The 20,130-nt window shown below is 37.4% G+C and overlaps 1 protein-coding gene across 1 annotated transcript in view; it reads left to right on the top strand.

The window, feature by feature from the left end:
* The first annotated feature begins 3,632 nt into the window (after positions 1-3,632).
* Positions 3,633-20,130, top strand: part of LOC149830264 (cytochrome b-c1 complex subunit 7-2, mitochondrial-like) — a 29,157-nt gene continuing 12,659 nt past the window's right edge. Inside the window, exons 1-2 of the mRNA XM_090016407.1 lie at positions 3,633-3,792; positions 3,890-4,047. Coding sequence (XP_089872533.1) covers positions 3,699-3,792; positions 3,890-4,047 — 252 coding nt within the window. The 5' untranslated portion in view covers positions 3,633-3,698. The remainder of the gene's footprint in view (positions 3,793-3,889; positions 4,048-20,130) is intronic.

The raw sequence follows: 20,130 nt of genomic DNA, 5'->3' as shown, positions 1-20,130 counted from the left end.
TAATTTATTCAAGCTCATCGTCGAGTACAACAGAGAGCCTATCTATACTCTGGCCCATCTACACTCCGGCTTTGCCCTCCTATACTCTGCACAAAGTAAGGTGTACAAAAAATATGAGAAACTATGTTAAACAATTCTCAAACCACTCTTAGGAGATAGTGTGGACAAAGGTTTTTGTTTTGAAGTCAAGTTCATGAATTCCTATTAGATAGATTTCTTTTTGCATAAGTTATCCAACAGTGATGGGTTTTTGAAACATATTTGGATATGTACTTAGTTAATTATACTTAATCTATGCTTCTTCCTATGTTCTTGACATTATAGGTCATAACATGAGTTGATTGTTTTTTTTAATTATGAACTACTGACTCAAAAATTGATAATTTAAGATGACTCACCCAACGAATGGGGATCAACCAAATGAGTGGACAGAGCAATGAGGATTCATCATAAAAACCTTATTACCTGTGAAAATGTAAACACTTGATATATATTCTCTCTCTCTCTCTCTCTCTATATATATATATATATATATATATATATATACCTTTTTTTCTTTGCATCAGGTCCGGAAATATGCAACCTACTGCACCTATGAAGGTGCAATAGTTGTTGTCCCTTTGCTATTGCAAGAAAAAGGATCCCATAATGAGTGCATGTCACAACAACACGGCAAGTATCAACCCTGAAGTGTAGATGTCACAACAAAACCATTGCACAAATTACCCCCAAAAAAAGAAAAAAAAAGACCCACAACGAGTTCATGTCGCAACAACACGATGCACATTAAAAAACACGCAGAAGGCTCGCTACATGACAAAAAACTTTACCGAAACATTCTCTCTCCCACCACCACCACCACCACCACCACCACCGCACACACACACACAAAAAAAAAAAAGGGACCCACAACAAGTACTTGTTGTAACAACAAGACGACACATATCAACCCCTACTTAAACTTGTCGATGGGTCCCACATTGAGGTGTAACTGTTGCAACAAAACCCCTGCAAGTATCACAACCAACTTTAAAATCACTAATCAGGCAAACAACAAAGGGAAGACTCGCTAGACGCCAAAAAACCTTCACTGAGGCAAGTCTCATTCTGCCTCAGTAGTGTTGTTAGATTGTATGTAGCTTAGTAAAAAAACACATTAGATTATGCATTTTTGGATGTGTAGATGTATTTTTAAAGTGATAAAAGAATCAATATCTCATATTTCCTAAAACTTGATGAAATAAAAAACAAATTTTCTCATGAAATTGATTCAAAGACTTTTTTTTTAGATAATCCAATAGAACCCCCCCCATCATCGACTGCATATTGGTTGGCCTCCATTTGGTAAAACACTTGAGGTCCCCTTGCCCACTAGGGACTATGCCCATGTTCGGCCTTGCTGCAAGAGACGTTCCTTGTGGGTTTCAAACTTGTGAAGTCTTGTCAACGTGATGACATTCACAAGTTACCCCCACCAGATGAGCGGAACCTTTGTGGGCACCAAAACATGATTTTAGTAAATAAGCAATGACAAAACAACTCTACATGTTTGAATTAAGCCAAAAATACATGCAACTATATTTTCTAAAAGTACTTAGAATATTCAATATATAAAATTATTCTGGAGATGGTAGTGGACTGGGGTGGGTGGAGGGATAAGCTCTCCACCCCTACCTCTTTTCAAAAAATTTTCCTCCATCCCCATGGAGAGGGAACGTTGGACCTCCACCTCCGCCGATGGGTAAAATCCCTACCATCGTCATCAAAATGTGAAATCTGGTGATATTCTTGGGAATGTGAACCCCGCCACCACCACCTCCGCCCACAATTTCCGTCATAATTCGTGAACGCCACTGGATTTAGGACTCATATTCTCTACTACTGCAACTCCCAATGCCCCTTTTCTCCCACTCGAATGGGCCTTCCTTCTCATAAGAGAACAAATAAAGGGCACAAAATGCAAACACAACCACATGCTTAATAGCACAATTAATGTGGCAGGGGTCTTTACGGCAAGGGGCGTACCTTTATGTGACCTAGGTTCCTGTCGTCATCGGGGCTGAGTGATCCCACTGCCTTCTGCCTCGTTGCCTTCCTCCTTTCGCCGACTCTTACCTTCCATCAATCTCTGCCTTCTGTCGACTTTCACAGTTGCCGCAGCTGGGTTAAACTCATTAGAGGAAGGAGAGAGGAGAGAAAGGGATCATGAAAGAGAGGGAGAAGTCGCAGTGACTTGTTAAGAACTTAGGATTAAAAAATTAACATATATATAAGAGATTTAAATATCATTTTATAAAATATTTAAAGTATTAATAATTTTAATAAGGGGGCAGGGTGGCATCTCGACACTGATTTTGATTTTCACCTCCATCTCCCATTCATTCACCGTTTCATGTCCTCCAGCCACATCCCAAATTAGGGATGGCAGTGGACCGAAGGGAACAGCCGCCCCCACCCCCACCTTGCCCCCATTTAGATCGGGGATGAAGGACATGAAATGAGGATGAAAGCGGAGATAGAGTTTAAAATCAAAACTCGTGCGGATATGGACTTATGCTTTTCCCTATCCCGCCCCATCCCTGTTTCGATCCTTGCCTTACCCTACCCCGCCCTGTCCCAAATCCTTGTAAGAGATGGCAATAGATCGAGGAAAAACGGGTCCCGCCCCGCCTCATTCCCGTTTGGACAGAGGATAGAGGGCATGAAATGAGGATGGATGCAGGGATAAGGTTACCATGGTGAACCTATAAGAAAAAAAATAAGAACTATGCTCACTACAATATCTTATTAGTGTATAAAGAAAAATATATATATACTCTTTCAATCATGCCACAAATTTATTTTCACGTTCTTTTTGAACTTCGCATCACTGAGTTTTGAAATTCACATCATTTTGGGTTTGAGTCATTTCGTTAAAACAATTCAAGTACAAATGACATAGTTCAGGTACAAAATGAGTCAGGTACAAACTAATTCATAACTACATTTTTCATACTCAAGATCTACCCACTTTGAAAACAAGTCCATCAAAATCATTCCTGGGCGTATACACTCCTAACTAGGGTGTTTGACCCTAACCCAACCCAGACCAAACCCTATAGGGTTAGGGTTTGATGATAAACAAGGACTAAAGAAACTATTAATACATGGAGCTGGGCATGGTTTATGAAATTTCATCCTAGACGGCCCTGACCCGAGTTCCAACTAAGATTAGCAACTTTTCAAAAATATTATTTTACCATGTATGGTCCGAGTCTGGTTCACGTACAGTATGGTTTCTCGGTAGGACATATTGAATCCAAATCCTAATCCAGTACATGGGTTTAGTCCCACTTGGGTCCGAATCCATCAATGCTGTCTGTATCAGGCTTGAATCAATTTTCAGAATGATCGAGAGAGTCGGCTGATTCAGACTCTGAACCGAATCGACCTAAACATTTCAATATAAATGTTAAATAATATTAAAAACTATTTTTAAACCCTTTTTCAAAAAAATATTCAAAATAAGCCGGATCAGCTCGTTGTGAATCGATTTTGAGACGACACAATACGAATCGGACGATTCAAAACGATACTGAGAACCACGCCGTCAACACCTACTATTTATTGGGAATGAGGGGGTTGGAGACTGCAAAATAACAGGCGCATTGTGAAAAATAGAGAGAGAGAGAGAGGGTGTGATTTCATTTTCATCAACCATGGATGCGTTCTTGAAGGCGTTCCTGAATCCATCCCGCAACTGGTTTGCTGCCCAACACTGCAAAGCCATCTCCAAACGCCTCAAGAAATACGGTAATCGATCCCCATTTCTCTCTCTCTCTCTCTCTCTCTCTGTTTCTTATATTCCCATCTTCGTGATCGACCGATTCGATCCTCTCTTATTCCGTAGGGCTTCGCTACGACGATCTCTACGACCCCATGTACGACCTCGACATCAAGGAAGCCCTCTCTCGACTCCCCCAAAATGTCGTTGATGCCCGCAGCCAGCGCCTCAAGCGCGCCATGGATCTCTCCATGAAGCACGAGTATCTGCCCGAACAATTACAGGTGAAAGTTCAGATTTTTTTGTTCGTTCTTGGTGATGAAATGTTATTTATCGCATTCTGAATCGGAGAATTAACATTTGGATTGCCCGTTTTTCTGCAAATTTTTGGTACCAGATGTCTGTCAGAAATACCATCTCTTTCATCCTAAATCGATACATCGAGAGAGATCACATCGAAATTGGAATTTGGGATTTCTGTCTTCATTGATAACCATTGATTTCGCAAAAAACGTTCTTCTGGAATTCGAGGAGTGATGAACTTGTGCATTCTCAATTCTAATTTTATATGAAACTAAATCTAATTCATTTGTTTTTTCGCATATAGTTATTTATTTGCTTATATATATTATTTTTGGGTAATCCGTTCCAGCCTTTCTGTTGTCCTCGAAATTGGATCTGATATAAAAAAGTATGTGTTTTTATTTACATTTGTGAACTTAGAAATATTTAACAAGTAGATGCTTTATGTGAAGGTGTGGCATTTTATTTTATTCTTAAACGTGTATTCTTGGACTTGGAACTATTGGAGAATTTTTCGTTGCAATATCTTCAACAATTAGAGGAGTGTACCTTGGTACTACAATGTAAAAGTGTAATAGATTAGTGTTGATGCCAAGTGATTAACCATTGAAGTGATGAGCTAATTTGTGGTAAGCTTCGAAAGATTGGGGCTTGTGCAGTTCTGAAGTTCTCTTCTTGGTCGTCTGGTAATATATTATTTTGGGGACTATCCTGAACATTATTCAGCTGCATATTGCAGCCCTTGCCTACTAAGGATGCTCGTGAGAGTCTAGCTGCTGGCGGATTGCACATGGCAAACCGGAACCTGAGTTTTTGCACATTGGATTATTTTGACCACAGTTGCCAAACTCAGTTAAAATTCTTCTAGTGTCTCAAGTAGTGCTTTCAGTTGGATTTTTCTCTATTGTGTGCACTGGCTCAGTTGAATTCTCCTAGATGGAGAACAGCTTAGGTAGAAATCTCTATGTTGGGACAGCTTGGACGAAATCATGCTGATGCAGGTTATCTCTTAGTGTTAAACATTATTTCAGCATGTGTGTATGATGCTGAAACACTGAAATCATTTGGATCATAACCAAATTTGAATTTGCATATAGCACAAATATGATTTACTTTATAGAAAATTCAGAAATGACACAAAAAGCCTTTTTGGTTATAGTGTCATTTAGTTTTTTTTTTCTTTGGATTAGAGGTATGTACATGCATTTTAGTAATTTATCCCACATTAGAGACCATGCACCTGCTCTTATCACAGATTTTATGGGAAAAAAGACTTGGATTCTTCCAACTCTCTCATATGTTTTCTTCTCTTACAAATTTGTTTCTATTTTGTATCTTCAACACAGTGAAAACCTCCTTTCTCACAGAAACCAAAGAAATTAGTGCGACAGATAAAGTTTGACTCGATAGGAAGTTGCTGTTTTTCTCTTAACTTTTAAATGCCTAATCTCTTCTATTTATTTGATTTGAATACTTACTTAGGAGGGTCAGTTGTGATTGAGTCTGTGTGCATAGGTGTGTGTCTAAAAATCACAATATAAAACAGTAAATCGTGATGTCATCTTAAAAATTCATATTTTTGAATAACAATTATGATTAATGAGCCCTTATTATCCATGTTGAAAGTTGAAATTTACATAATCAATGGAAAGTTTGAAAAAACAACTACAATATAATCATTAAGCTTTGCAGTATGTTAAGTTTATTGCATTACTAGATTTTTATTCTTTAAGGATAAAACCTTTGAATATCATGATAAGTAAAGAATCTTAAAGGAAAATATTGCATTAGCACTTGATATGTTTTGTAGAAGTTTGTTTTTTTATTGTTATTTTTATTTATAGTTTTTTTTAAGACCCTCAATGTTTTCCTTTGAAAAAAAAACTTGTTTTTGAAGACTCCTAATGAATGCCTTGCTGATATAATCATGAGGCCAATGCAAGTGATCATGCTACAAAGTAAAGGATCTAGATCATATAAAGCATAGATGAAGCTAGGAACATCATGAGATCATGTCTGACACAATTTTAATTATTTCGATTAAGTGTCATGACACATTTAGTATCTTGAACATTGTCTTGTTAAGATGGGACACCTGCACAAAGTGAAGTGTCTGTACGACATAGACTTTTAATAAGGATACAGTTACTTCACAATTGGACACAGATAGGGATGCTCTTGTGGTCTCCCGTGGCAATTTGCATTTGGGTGAATTTTTGAGACTCAACTTATGCCGAAACAGACTTCATCCTGGCTCGTAGACAGGTCACAGTCAGCCACCTGCCCCATGGCCTGTCAACCAGTTGATCGGCTTGGGCAAAAATGAACATAGGTCGGACAGTGTGGCCTCAACATGCGTTTTTCTTTTGAAAGAACTGGCAGCTCATGCAAGGGTCTAACGTCCAGACTGGGCTTAGTATGAGCCTGTCTATTTGATGATCAGATTTTGCCAAGCCACAGTCTGCTGACTGTCCATTAGGCCCGCCGCCCATCTAAAAATTTGTTGAGCCCCTAGCTTGTTATCCACATCTACGTTCCTATGTCACACAAACACTTCATTTAGCATGCATATCTTGTGTAGGCACAGCATGACACTTTGAGACACCAAGACACTTCATAGACGCAGTCAAAAAAGTGTAGGATACGGTCAACATTGTGTTATTAATTTTATCTATTTACTTTTATGATATTGATTACTTATTTTGTATTCACTTATGTTCTTTTTCTTTTAAAATTTGTCATCAATTATATTATATTTCATTTTTCAACCTAGTTTTATTTTTTATGCTTATAGTGATATAAAATTGTTCATGAGTTTGCATTGGATATAATATTCATGTTAGGTTAAGAATTACATATATGTGTATGTGTGTGCACTATGGCCAAGTGTCCTAATTCTTGAGTTCTTAAATATCATACCAAGCATATAACATTGTGTCCCATTCCTGGGTATATATCCATGTGACATAGTTACATCCAACCTAGGTTTAAGGTGCAAAATTGTATGTGCAACCATTGTGGGCCATTCAGGTGAAATATATACCAGGTGTTCAATCTATGATTCTATGTACAAACAAGCCAAGGTGCAATCCACTATATACAATTTGCTAGGTTGCAATTTGCAAACCAGCACATCTAGCTGATATATGCTATTTCCATGTTAGATAAGAATGCAATCGCTCCCCAACCACACACACATAGTTAGCTGAATGCAGACTGGGTTAACATGTAATTCTATGTAGTTAGGCTGTTTTAATCAACTGTCCTATAATTAAATGAGTTGCAACCATTGATATTTCATCAGGCATACCCTGTCACTGTTGTGTCAAGGTAGTATACATTCACAGGGAAGTGTCTGTATGGCATAGACTTCAACCACAGATAAGGAGGCAATCATTCTACAATTGGGCACATGTAAATATAATTAGCTGTAGTTGCTACATCAGGAACATCCAATCCAGGTTAAAGATGCAAGAATGTATGTGCAGCAATTGTGGACTGTTTGAGTGAAATGCATACCAGGTGTTCAGTCTATCTATAAATAGCCTAAGGTGAGGTCAACTATTTACAATTAGCCAGGATTTAAGCCACCACATCTAGCTCACAACTGCTACTTAAATGCAATCACTCCACAATGAAGACACTGGGTTAGCTGAGGTGCAGAGTCTGCAGACTAGGTAAAGATGCAATTTTGATATAGTTGAGCATTTTAAATCAACTGTCCGATAAATTAACAAGTTCCAACTATTGATATGCCATTAGACATATGATAATAAATCAAGGCTGTATGATTCTTCTTATCTATTTGGCCCTGTAACCCTTATTATTGTTTCCTTAAAATTCGATATTATTTACTAAAGTTAGAGAAGACAATGAGATCTACATGTAACTCAACCAAATAGGATCTATTTATCTGAGATCATTGACTAATTTAGAATGCATGTGGATCTGGTTGATTGGCTTCCACATCCAAAGGTCTGCCTGTGTGTGTATTTAGGAGAATCAAGTGGGTGGGAATGATCCGAGCCCCCCCCCCCCCCCCCCCCCCAAGGTATAAATCGTGAGAAGTTCTATGATATGCTGGCCGGATTTGTGGGCTTCTTTCCAGGAAACTAGGTTGGCTGATGCAGGAATAGGGCACAATTCATAGAACTGTCTCATGGTTTTGAAGAAATGATAATGATCCTGCCTATATCCAGCTCTTCATAAGGCATAATATAACTTTTTGATGTCATTGACAAACTAGTTTAACATTTGCTAAAGGTGGATAAGACTTGCTCATGACTGATTCCCCAGAAACCTTTCCAAATTTGAGTTTGTGTGGGTTAACTAATATCTTTTGCAATGCTATTGTTTTTTTGATAGGATCACAATATAAGGTAAACAAGCCAATTGGCCACTGGAGTTTGGACTTTTGTCTGTCAATTGTCAAATTTTGGGGAGTAATGTCGTGAAGTTGGAAGTTGAATTATAGTTACTGGAGTCTGCTATTTTAGGTTATGTTTCAGTTTTAAATTCCTGATTTGGCAAGTCTAGAGCTTAATTCATGTTTTGACTAGAATGGATCATGTCCTTCTAGCACTTAGAGGGTAGAACTTGGAACCAATAAACAAGTACGTGTTTTATATTTAATCTTGTGAAGATCATAATTTTAAAAAACTGCAGGTTAGACTTTAGGAGTAAGAATTATATCTAAACATGTCCTTATTTACACATACAGACAAGTGAGATGGTGAATTGAAGAATCTACAAGTTCACTGTATTTAGCAATAAATGTAGATACATATACATGTCATTGTCATATATTGGCAATATTTTGAAAATATGTCATGATACTATGCAAAAGCAATTTGAAATATAAATATTGTGATATCTTGCAAATATCATCTGATTAACAATATTGCGAGAATTTTAAAATATTGTTTGTGGCATTATCATGGTATTTTCATAGTAGTTTTTGTCTTCCTCATGTTTTCTTTCTAATATTTATGTAACGCCCCGAGATATTCAACCCTTGGAAAAATACGTGAAATTTTAAAACTTTTTTTTTACTTTTGAGAATAACCAGCAAAAACCTTTTTGTCTTGGGTTTGAGACCTTGGGTGGGTTACATTCCGCTCAAAACGATATTATACTGAATGTAGCATGAAAAACAATTTCATTCAAAATGTTGCAAACCCAAATTGGATGTTGCAGATCCAAAAGCATTACAACACGATTTTCCAAAAATGATAACTTCAAAATCCAGTGCCCGGGATGGAAAAATGACTGGCTCTTTGACGTCACCCCAACATCCCGCAATCGTTCCGGGCTTCTATTCATTTCCTGTGGTTTGCAGGTGGTCAATATCAACAGGCCTCTGTAGGAATACAATGACGAAACATGCATCTGTTCTCAAAACGTATGCACATTATGTAATGAAAAGAGGCGGAAGCACCAATAGAGCAAAAGGCACTCTTAAAGAGTGACCACAAGAGTCAAGAACACAAGCACTAAAAGTGCACACACAAAACTCTCAAAAGTGAAAATGACTTAAAGTCATAAGTTGGATATTATTGAAGAAGGAAAGTGAAGGGTGAAAAACCCATACATTTACAAGGGGGAGCCTCCTCTTTATATAGAGGAGGAGAGCATAAAGGAGGACCATAAAGGGGGCTCCCTTCTAGTCTTTGGGAGCCCCAACGGTCATAAATATGACTGTTGGGGCCCCAACGACTAGATAGGTGGGGCCCCTTATGGTCTTAAAAGTCAAAAACTGAAAAGGAAGAAGTAAAAAGAAAAAGGGGAAAAAGAAAAAGTACAGGTGAAATTACCAAAACACCCCTATCGGGTTTTTGGTTTATACAAAACAGAAAAAGCTATATTATGTATATATATAAGTATATGTATATATATATATATTTATATATACATAATTTAACATGCCCCTCAAACTTTACGGGGAGAAGACCGAAAGTTTGCCAAGAAGAAACATGAATCGTGGAGTTGGGAGCGCCTTGGTGAAGAAGTCAGCCAGTTGATACTCTGAAGTGACATATGGCAATGTGATGGTTCCTTTGAGATATTCGTCTCGAACATAATGGCAATCCATTTCGATATGCTTGGTCCGCTCATGAAAGGTGTGATTGCTGGCAATGTATATCGCACTTTTGTTATCACAACAGAGCTTGGTGGGAGTGGAAATGAGAACGCCCATGTCACAAATGAGACTTCTGAGCCACACAATTTCCATGGTTGTCATCGCCATAACCCGATATTCAGCTTCAGTAGATGATAATGAGACATTCTGCTGCTTCTTGCATCTCCACGAGATGAGAGATTCACCTAAAAAAATGCAAAGACCCGTAATTTAGATACGATCATTGGGATTTCTTCCCCAGTCAGCATCAGTAAAAACAGTCAATTCAAGAGATGAGGAAGAGGATAAGAAGAGTCTCTTGGAGATGGTATGTTTGATATATCGCACAATTCTCATTACGGCCGCCATATGAACCGAAGTAGGTGCATGCTGAAACTGGCTCGCTGCATGAACCGCATGAGTTATGTCTGGACGTGTGATGGATAGATAGGTGAGGGATCCGATTAATTGACAGTAAGGGGTTGGATCTTCAAGGAGAACACCATCTTCAAGTCTTAGTTATCGAATTGATAACTTTGGGAGTCTCAACTTTCTTTTCATCGGATATTTCTGATTTGGTACAAATTTCTGCAGCTAATTTCATTTGAGATAAGATGTATCCACGCGCGGAATAAACCACTTTAATTCCTAAAAAATATCTCAAAAAACCAAGATCAGACATATCAAAAGTATCTTTTAACATAGACTTAACATCATTTACTCTCTTTTTGTCATTCCCAGTGATGATCATATCATCAACATACAACAAAAGCATTATAATGGAGTCACCTGTCCTTTTAACAAAAAGAGCAGTGTCAGTATAGCAAGAAGAAAAACCTAAATTGATTAGTACATTACTAAACCTGTCATACCAAGCTTTAAGAGCTTGCTTTAAGTCCATATAAGGCCTTTTTTAATTTCAAAAATTTTTCATCTAAATTCATACCTGGAGGCGGTTCCATATAAACTTCTTCATTTAAATTACCATTCAAAAAGGCATTTTTGACATCAAGTTGAAAGATTGGCCATTTTTTAAGAGAGGCTATAGCAATAAGGGCTCGAACACTAGTCATTCGAGCAACTGGGGCAAAAGTTTCATTATAATCTACCCCATACTCTTGGGCATATCCCTTGGCTACCAACCTAGCCTTATATCTTTCTAATGAACCATCACTTTTAGTTTTTACCTTAAAAACCCATCTACATCCAATGGGTTTCTTGTCATTGGGAGGATCAATGATTTCCCAAGTTTGCGCCTTTTTAAGGGCATTAAGTTCAAGTTCCATAGCTTCATTCCAATGAGCATATTGTTTAGCATCATTGTAATGAGATGGTTCATGAAAGGAGTGAAGAGCAAGTAGGCATGCTCGAAAATTAGGAGAAAAAGAGTCATAAGAAACAAATCTATTTGGTATCTTGGGAATACGATTTGATCTTCTTTGAGAGGTCTCTTCGATCGACTCACTTTGAGAGAATTTTTCAAGGGCACAAGGGAGATTTCTTTCATTCATTCTAGAGTAGACTTGTATTTGTCTTGAAACATTTTCTTCTAAGTTTTGATCATTATTTGGATGTTCAAAAAGATCTTCATTAAGAGGTTCACTAGGATCAACATGATCATCTATGATGTTTTCTTGAGGTAACAAGTCAAATAAGAAGGAATAGTCAATATTTTCATTTGGTTGGTGCGAAAAACCATTTTCTTCTTCGAGGAATGTGACATCTTTTGAGATATAAAGTTTGTTCTTAAGCATGTCAAAACATCGATATCCTTTTTGTTTTTCGCCATATCCTAAGAAAATACATTCAATAGCCCTAGGAGAAAGTTTATCATTTTTGCGAGTCAGAACAAAGCATTTACATCAAAAAATTCTTAATCTTTTATAATCGGGAGACATATTGTAAAGTTTTTCAAATGAAGAAAGATTTTTTAAAGAGGATGAAGGGGTTCTATTGATGAGATATGTTGAGGTTAGAACCGCTTCGGCCCAAAAGGATTTTGGGATATTTTTTGAAATCAATAACGTTCTTGTAGTTTCTATTATGTGCCTATGCTTTCTTTCCGCAAGACCATTTTGTTGCGGAGTGTTAGGACAATAACGTTGATGACAAATTCCATTTTCTTTTAAATAGTTTTGAAAATCATTAGACATATATTCACCTCCCGAATCAGATCTAAGAATAGATAGATTTCCCAAAAATTGATTTTTAACCATTGCATACAATTCTTTAAAGAAGGAGAAGACTTTGGATTTGCGACTTAGGAAGTATATCCATGTTAATCGAGTGAAGTCATCAATAAAGACCACATAATACGAAAAACCTCCTTTAGACAAAATAGGGGAGGGTCCCCACACATCGGAATGAACAAGCTCAAATGGTCGAGTGGTAAAGTAACTTCTTTGAGGAAATGGAGTAGCTTTAGATTTCCCAAAAATGCAATCTTTACAAGTCATGTGATTGTCTTTACAAGTATTGTTCAAAAACGAAAAAAGAGACATTTTTACAAAATTTGGATGACCAAGTCTCTCATGCCAAATTCCAATACTTTTGTCTTTTACAAGATTGCAAGATGACTTAGATGGAAGTGTCAAAAAGTCCATAAAATAGAGATCACCCCTTCTATGGCCTTGCCCAATCAGCTTCCCTGACTGGAGATCCTGCACGGTGCAATTTTTAGATGAGAAAGAGACTTGGCATCCATGATCGGTGATTTGGGAAACGGAAAAAAGATTTAAATTAATTTTTGGAACGATTCTTACTTTTGGAACAAAAAAGTTTTGAGAATTTTTGAAGTCAAGTGTTCCAATACTTTCAATTTTCAATGATGTTCCATCGGCCGTTGAAACATAGGAGGACATGGGTTCGGAAAAAACATTTGAAAGAGAGTTTTTATGAGATGTCATATGAAAAGAAGTACCGGAGTCTAGTATCCACATACCTGGAGGTGATGAAGAGTAGGCGATGACGGCTCCGGATGTTGAAGGAGAAGTCTTGAGAAGATGTTGGAGAACTTCGGAGATGTGATTTAGAGTTTCTTTGATATCTCCCTCTTTGGTACCTTCTTCCTTCTTTGGAGAATTTTCTCCAACTGCGGCTACCTTTCCTTTAAGTTTTGGACAAACCGGTCTAATGTGTCCCGGTTCATTACAATAATGGCATATTATTCCCTTTCTAGGCCCATTAATATTTTTGTTAAAATGGGGAGGTCTATATGCTTTAACATTCGATCCGGGCCTAGTAACGGCCAAAACTTCATCACTCTTAATGCTCAAGCCAAGTCGAGTTTCTTCTTGACATATCTCGACAAGGGCATCTTCAATAGGTAGGGCTTTGCTTATATGGAGAAGAGATGCCCTAACTTGTTCAAATTCCGGGCGAAGTCCATGAAGAAATTGAAAAAAGTGCTCCTTTTCAATTTGTTCCCTTCTTAACTCAATATCTTGTGGAGCTACCCATTTAGGCTCAAGAAGGGCAAGTTCATCCCAAAGAGGGGTTAGAGAGCTAAAATAGTCCCGGACACTCATATCCATTTGTTTGGTGGAACAAATTTTTTCTTGACAAAAAAATTGTCGAGCAAGATCCTTTTGGGTATACATACCCTTAAGGAAAAACCAAGCCTCATTGGCCCTTCTAAATTTGGCAATATTAGCACAATTTTTAAGGTCAACATTGTTCATAAACCATGCCAAAATTTTGGCATGGTTACTTTCCCAATCCTCAACTTTGGATTTATGGTCATTGATAGCTTTGATGCGCTCATCGCCATCTAAAGCTTTTTCAATCTCATTTTCGATTTTAGTGAGAACAAGAGAGGGTTCGGGAGTAGTTTCCATAACAAAACCCCAAAGTTTCTTACCTCTTAGATGATTTTCCATAGCTGAGGCCCACATGAGATAGTTGGAACCATTTAGCTTAAAAGAAAGCTCCACTTTAGAGTCATGTTCCATCGGCACCAAATATACTTCCTTTCTTCAAAACTTTGAGATGCACGCGTTCCAAGATAGCAAAAGAGAAGCCCAATCACCAACCGAGTAATGAAAAGAGGCGGAAGCACCAATAGAGCAAAAGGCACTCTTAAAGAGTGACCACAAGAGTCAAGAACACAAGCACTAAAAGTGCACACACAAAACTCTCAAAAGTGGAAATGACTTAAAGTCATAAGTTGGATATTATTGAAGAAGGAAAGTGAAGGGTGAAAAACCCATACATTTACAAGTGGGAGCCTCCTCTTTTATAGAGGAGGAGAGCATAAAGGAGGACCATAAAGGGGGCTCCCTTCTAGTCGTTGGGAGCCCCAACGGTCATAAATATGACTGTTGGGGCCCCAACGACTAGATAGGTGGGGCCCCTTATGGTCCTAAAAGTCAAAAACTGAAAAAGGGAAAAAGAAAAAGGTAAAAAAGAAAAAGTACAGGTGAAATTACCAAAACACTCCTATCGGGTTTTTGGTTTATACAAAACAGAAAAAGCTATATTATGTATATATATATATATATGTATATATACTTATATATATACGAATGTATATATATATAAGTATATGTATATATATATTTGTATATACTAATTTAACACATTATGAAAACAAAATCTTTTCACAATGTTTCTCATACATAAACCTTATAAAAATCATCTAGCATAAAGAGCTAAACGCTCATGTAGTCTATACTTATGCATACAAGTTCGATCAAGGTCAGAGTTGCTTGTCGGGGAAGCGGGAGCAAGAAGCAATTCGAGAAGCGAGTCACTTCCAAAATTTTAGGAAGCAGGAAGCGCGGGACGACTTAGAAGCGAACCGAAAGCGAAGAAGCGAAAAAAGAGAAAAATATAAGAAAAATAAAAAAACACAAAAAGAATAAAATAATAAGGAGAAGCGAGCTTCCTCTAAATGGGAAGAGCGCTTTTCCTAAATTGGGAATCACACTTCCCTCCAAATTTTTTGGCGCTTCCCAGCACGTTTCAGAAGAGCCACGTTTCGCGCTTTCGAAACGTGCTTTGGGGAAGCATGCTTCCCCATATACTATGGTGCTTCTGGTAACCCTGGTCAAGGAACCTACCTCGATTAATGCTTGGTTCTTTTCGTTCTTAACGCAAACACCACCACCAAGTTTGATGGAGCTTCACACGAAGGTTGTGGTGGCTGCGGTTCGAAGGAGAAGAACAAACTGGAAAGGCGGGTAGGTCATGGCTGGTGCAACAGGCCTCCAATTGATCTTTAAACCGAGAGAAACAGAGAGCAAGAGGGTGACCTTCTGCTGTCGGTTCCTAATAGAGAAGAGAGGTTAAGAGGACAAGCTTTACAGTTGTCGTGAACACAGAACCAGAGAGAGTGAATGAGGGGTTTGGGGTCTTCAAAAACCACCAAATGAGAGAGGGAGATGGATCTGAAATGAGAGGGCAACTACCCCCTTTTATAGGCATAGAGACTTGGGGAGGAAATTGTAAGAAGAGTTCTTGGATCACTATCAATCAAAACTTCAAATAGCTTCAACAAAAGTGTCGAGAAAGAACACTCACAATAACCACAAAGGTTCATACAAAATACCCAAAAAGGGTATGCAATAGCAAGAAGAAAAAATATATATTATTGATTGAGAATCACACTAGAGAAAAGCTTACATTGGGATGGTGCAAAGCCCCATATTTATATACAATGAGAGGGCTTAGAGGAGGGAGTCGTTGGGCTCCCAACGGCTCTAAATAGAGACATTTAGAGCCGTTGGGAGCCCAACGACTCTTTAGCTTTTTGACCAAGTCAAAAAGGCTATAAAGTAAAAAAAAAAGAAAAATCCTATGCTAACTAAACTAACATGAAAAGAACAAAGATTCCTAGTTAGCCTAAGTTATTACATGTTATTTAACATCCCCCCTCAAACTTACGGTTAGATAACCAAAAGTTTGTCCAAGAGAAAGTGAAATCGAATAGCAGCGAGAGGTTTGGTAAAGTTTGTCAGTTGATATTATGAAGAAACATAGGGAAGATCAATGGTGTTGTGTAGAAATTTCTCTCGTGCATAGTGAAAATCCATCTCGATGTGCTTGGTTCGTTCGTGGAACGTCCGGTTGCTGGCAATGTAAATAGAACTTTTGTTATTGCAACATAGTCGTGATGCTCCTGTACTCTGAACACCCATGTCATGAAGCAAACGCCTTAGCCAAACTACTTCCATAATGGTTGTAGTCATAACTCTGTACTCAGCTTCAGTTAATGAGAGCGAGACTTTTTGTTGCTTCTTGTACCTTCAAGAGATTAATGATTCACTTAAAAATGCACAAAACCAGTAGTTGAGTGTCAATTATTGTGATCGCCTCTATAATTTGTATCACTATAAGCAATTAAATCAAAGGAGGAAGAAACATACAAGAAAAGTCCTCAAAAAATAGTTCTAATATATCTAATAATACGTAAAACAACTCCCATATGAACAGTGGTAGGAGCATGTTGAAATTGGCTTGTGTGAACGACATGCGCAATGTCAGGTCTTGTAATGGAGAGATAAGACAGTGCCTTGACAAGTTATCTGTAAGCTGTTGGATTTTCAACTGGTTGTCTTGTAATGGAGAGATAAGGCAGTGCCTCGACAAGCTGTCTGTAAGTTGTTGGATTTTCAAGTGGTTCTTCGTCATCAATCTTCATTTTGATATTCACAATTTCGGGAGTGTCGACCTGTTTTTCATCTGAGATACCAGACCTGTCAATAATATCTAGAGCAAATTTAGATTGAGTTAGCAAATAGCTTCTAGAGGAATAAGCAACTTTTATACCAAGCAAAATTTTAAAAAAACCCAAATTACTCATTTTCTATGTCACATGGGTGTGGGTGCGGGTGCGACATGGGTGCGGTGCGATGTTAAAATTTTTGGACACGGGGACTCGGCTATATATATATATATATATATATATATATATATATTTAAAAGTGCAAAGACACAGCATAGTCACTGTGCACAACACAATCACTTTTTTTATATTTTTAAATAAAAAATATATATTTTTTTTAAATTTTTTCACCTTACAAATAGATATTTTTGGACTCAATCAACGTTGATCGAGTCCAAAACAAGGACGAACTCGGCCTCGACTCGTTGACCGAGTCTGGGTCGTGTCCAAAGCCGCACTCGTGTCGGGGTGTATCGACTCGGGTGCGGCGCCTCCCTAGCCGAGTCCGTGTGACTTAGCTCATTTCAAAGTGTATTTTGAGAATTTTTTTAATGTTGTTTACTCTCTGTTTATCACTTTCAGTGATGATTATGTCGTCTACATAGAGGAGAAGGATAATAATACCTGCATCAGAATTCTTAACAAACAAAGTTGTGTCAGTAAGATAAGATTGAAAACCAAAATCAAGCATAACTTGACTAAATTTGTCGTACCAAGCTTTTGGGGGCTTGTTTAAGACCATACAAAGCCTTACTTAAACGAAAAGCTTTTTCTTTAGGAATATTAATGACAGGTGCTGGTTCCATATACACTTCTTCGGCTAAGCTTCTATTAAGAAATGCATTCTTGACATCTATTTGATATATATGTCATTTCTTTATAGAGACAAGAACTACTAAAGTCCTAATTGTGGTCATTCTAGCGACCAGAGAAAAGGTCTCTTCATTGTCTATTCCATACTCTTGGAAATAACTTTTGACAACTAATCGGGCCTTAAACCTTTCAAGAGTGTCGTCACTCTTGGTTTTAACTTTATACACCCATCGACAACCTATAGGCCTTTTGCCTAGCGGAATATCTTGAATAGTCTAGGTATTTGCCTTTTCTAAGGTATTTAATTTCGCATTCATTGTTTCGACCTATTCAGACTGTGCCTTTGCTGCAGCATAGTTAGAAGGCTCTATGTAGGAATGTATTAAGGCAATGTAGGCTTGATACTTTGGTGAAAAAGACTCATAGAACACAAAATTTTTGGGGACTTTTGACACTCTAGATGATCTTCTTGTTGGTATTTGTTCCTGTTCTTTATTATCTTTTTCGAGAGCACATGGTTATTCTAAAGTACCCCGCTTAGAGTATTGAATACAATCTTGATTATCATGAAATGATTCTGTACTTATCATGTCATTTTGATATTCTTGGCTTTCATCAATCTTTAGAACTAAGTCCAATAAAAAAGAATACTCATGTTTTCTTAGAGTTCTCATTTTAAAAAAATTCCTTTTCCAAAAAAGATACGTTTCTTGACACATAACTTTTTAGTTTTAAAATCAAAACATCTATAGCCTTTTTGACTAAGTCACAGGGGCTCGGCAAAGCAGGTGCTGCACCCACGTCGACGCGAGTGCGCGTGCGGTCAACACGACCCTGGGTGCAGTCAACGCACCCAGGGTCAATTAGGTCCAATTTTTAGACTATTTTTTTTTGCCCGATGAAAAGCGAGTGAGAGAAGGAGGATTAGGGCAAAATCCTCCTGAAGCCTGAAGCCGATATCAACGATCTCCGACTCCTTCCGGTCGCTCCTCCTCAGTTCTCAGGTATGTCTCCTTCCGACTTGCTCTCTCTCTCTCTCACTCTCACTCGCTCTCCGTCACTCTCACTGTCTCTCTCATAGTCTCTCTTCTCTCCGTCACTCTCATTGTCTCTCACTCACTCGCTCTTCGTCACTCTCACTGTCTCTCTTCTCTCTGATTGTATTATACGTGGGTCATTAGCATCTCGGGTTTTTAACTTTTTATTAATAGGCTTTTTGGACATTTCAAAATTTTTTCAATAATATTATTTGGGGGTTTTGGGCATTCCGAAAATTTTTCAATAATGTTATTTGGGGGGTTTGGGCATTCCGAAAATTTTTGATGAATTGATGATGCTATAGAGGTATATAGTTAATGAAATTTGTATTTATTTTTTGGGGATCTTTGACTATTTGATTTTGGGGCTTTTGATTCTATGCTAAAATGGGTTTTGTGGAGCTTCTTGATTTTTTATTTCGTTTACAATCTATTTTATTAGTTGTTTATGCTTGATGACTTAAGGTCAAATGTTACTTTCATCTTTTTTGAAAAGTCGTTCTATCAACCATTGCTTAAAATGTGTTGCTATGTTATGGGTTTAATTTATTTGTTTTGGGATTGATTCATTATCTAAGTTCAGTTCATAGGATTATAAGATCTACCAAGTTACAGAAGTTATTGATTTGTCAATATTTTAAGGTGCAGTTGCTCACTTTCCTGTTTCAAGAAACACAAGGTATTCTCTTCATTCTTCATTCAAGTTCTCTTGCTGGTTGCTCTTCGTACAGGTGTATGCTTATATGTGTTTGTACTCGATTTTAGTTTCTGTTGCGTGGTCATAATTCTGCTGCAGTTCGTTTCATAACTCATTTAATGACACATGCTGCGGAAGGTTTAATGTTAGAAATATGAAGTTACATTGAATCACTCAAGCATGTATATGTTCATATAACCTGGTTAATGTACCCCTGTTTTGACCAGTCCAAGACATATAGTTGACTAAGAAAATGGTCTATCTGACTATGCAAACCTTGAAACTGTCAAGGTTCCCTTTATATATATATAGTGTTACTATTTTTAACTGTTAAAACTTCAAATATATATATATATATATATATATATATATATATATATATATATATATATATATATATATATATATATATATATATATATATATATATTTTTGCCCTGCCGCATCCCGCATCCCGCACCTACACCCGCACCCGCACCCGCACCCATGTGACTTAGCTTTTTGATAATTTGTATATCTTAAAAAAACACAAGAAATAGCACGAGAAGAGAGTTTGTCATTTTTGTCAGAAAAAACAAAACACTTGCACCCAAAAACCCTTAACTTAGAATAATCTGTAATTTGTTTGAAAAGTTTTTCAACTGGAGATATATTCTTTAATGAAGAAGATATCATTCTGTTAATAAGATAAACTGCAGTTAGAGTGACTTCGGCCCAAAAAAATTTTGGTACTTG

Source organism: Nuphar pumila, chromosome 8 (assembly GCF_984573655.1).
Source record: "Nuphar pumila chromosome 8, dmNupPumi1.hap1.1, whole genome shotgun sequence".
NCBI classification, from domain to species: domain Eukaryota; kingdom Viridiplantae; phylum Streptophyta; class Magnoliopsida; order Nymphaeales; family Nymphaeaceae; genus Nuphar; species Nuphar pumila.
This window is presented reverse-complemented; position numbering and strand designations above follow the sequence as displayed.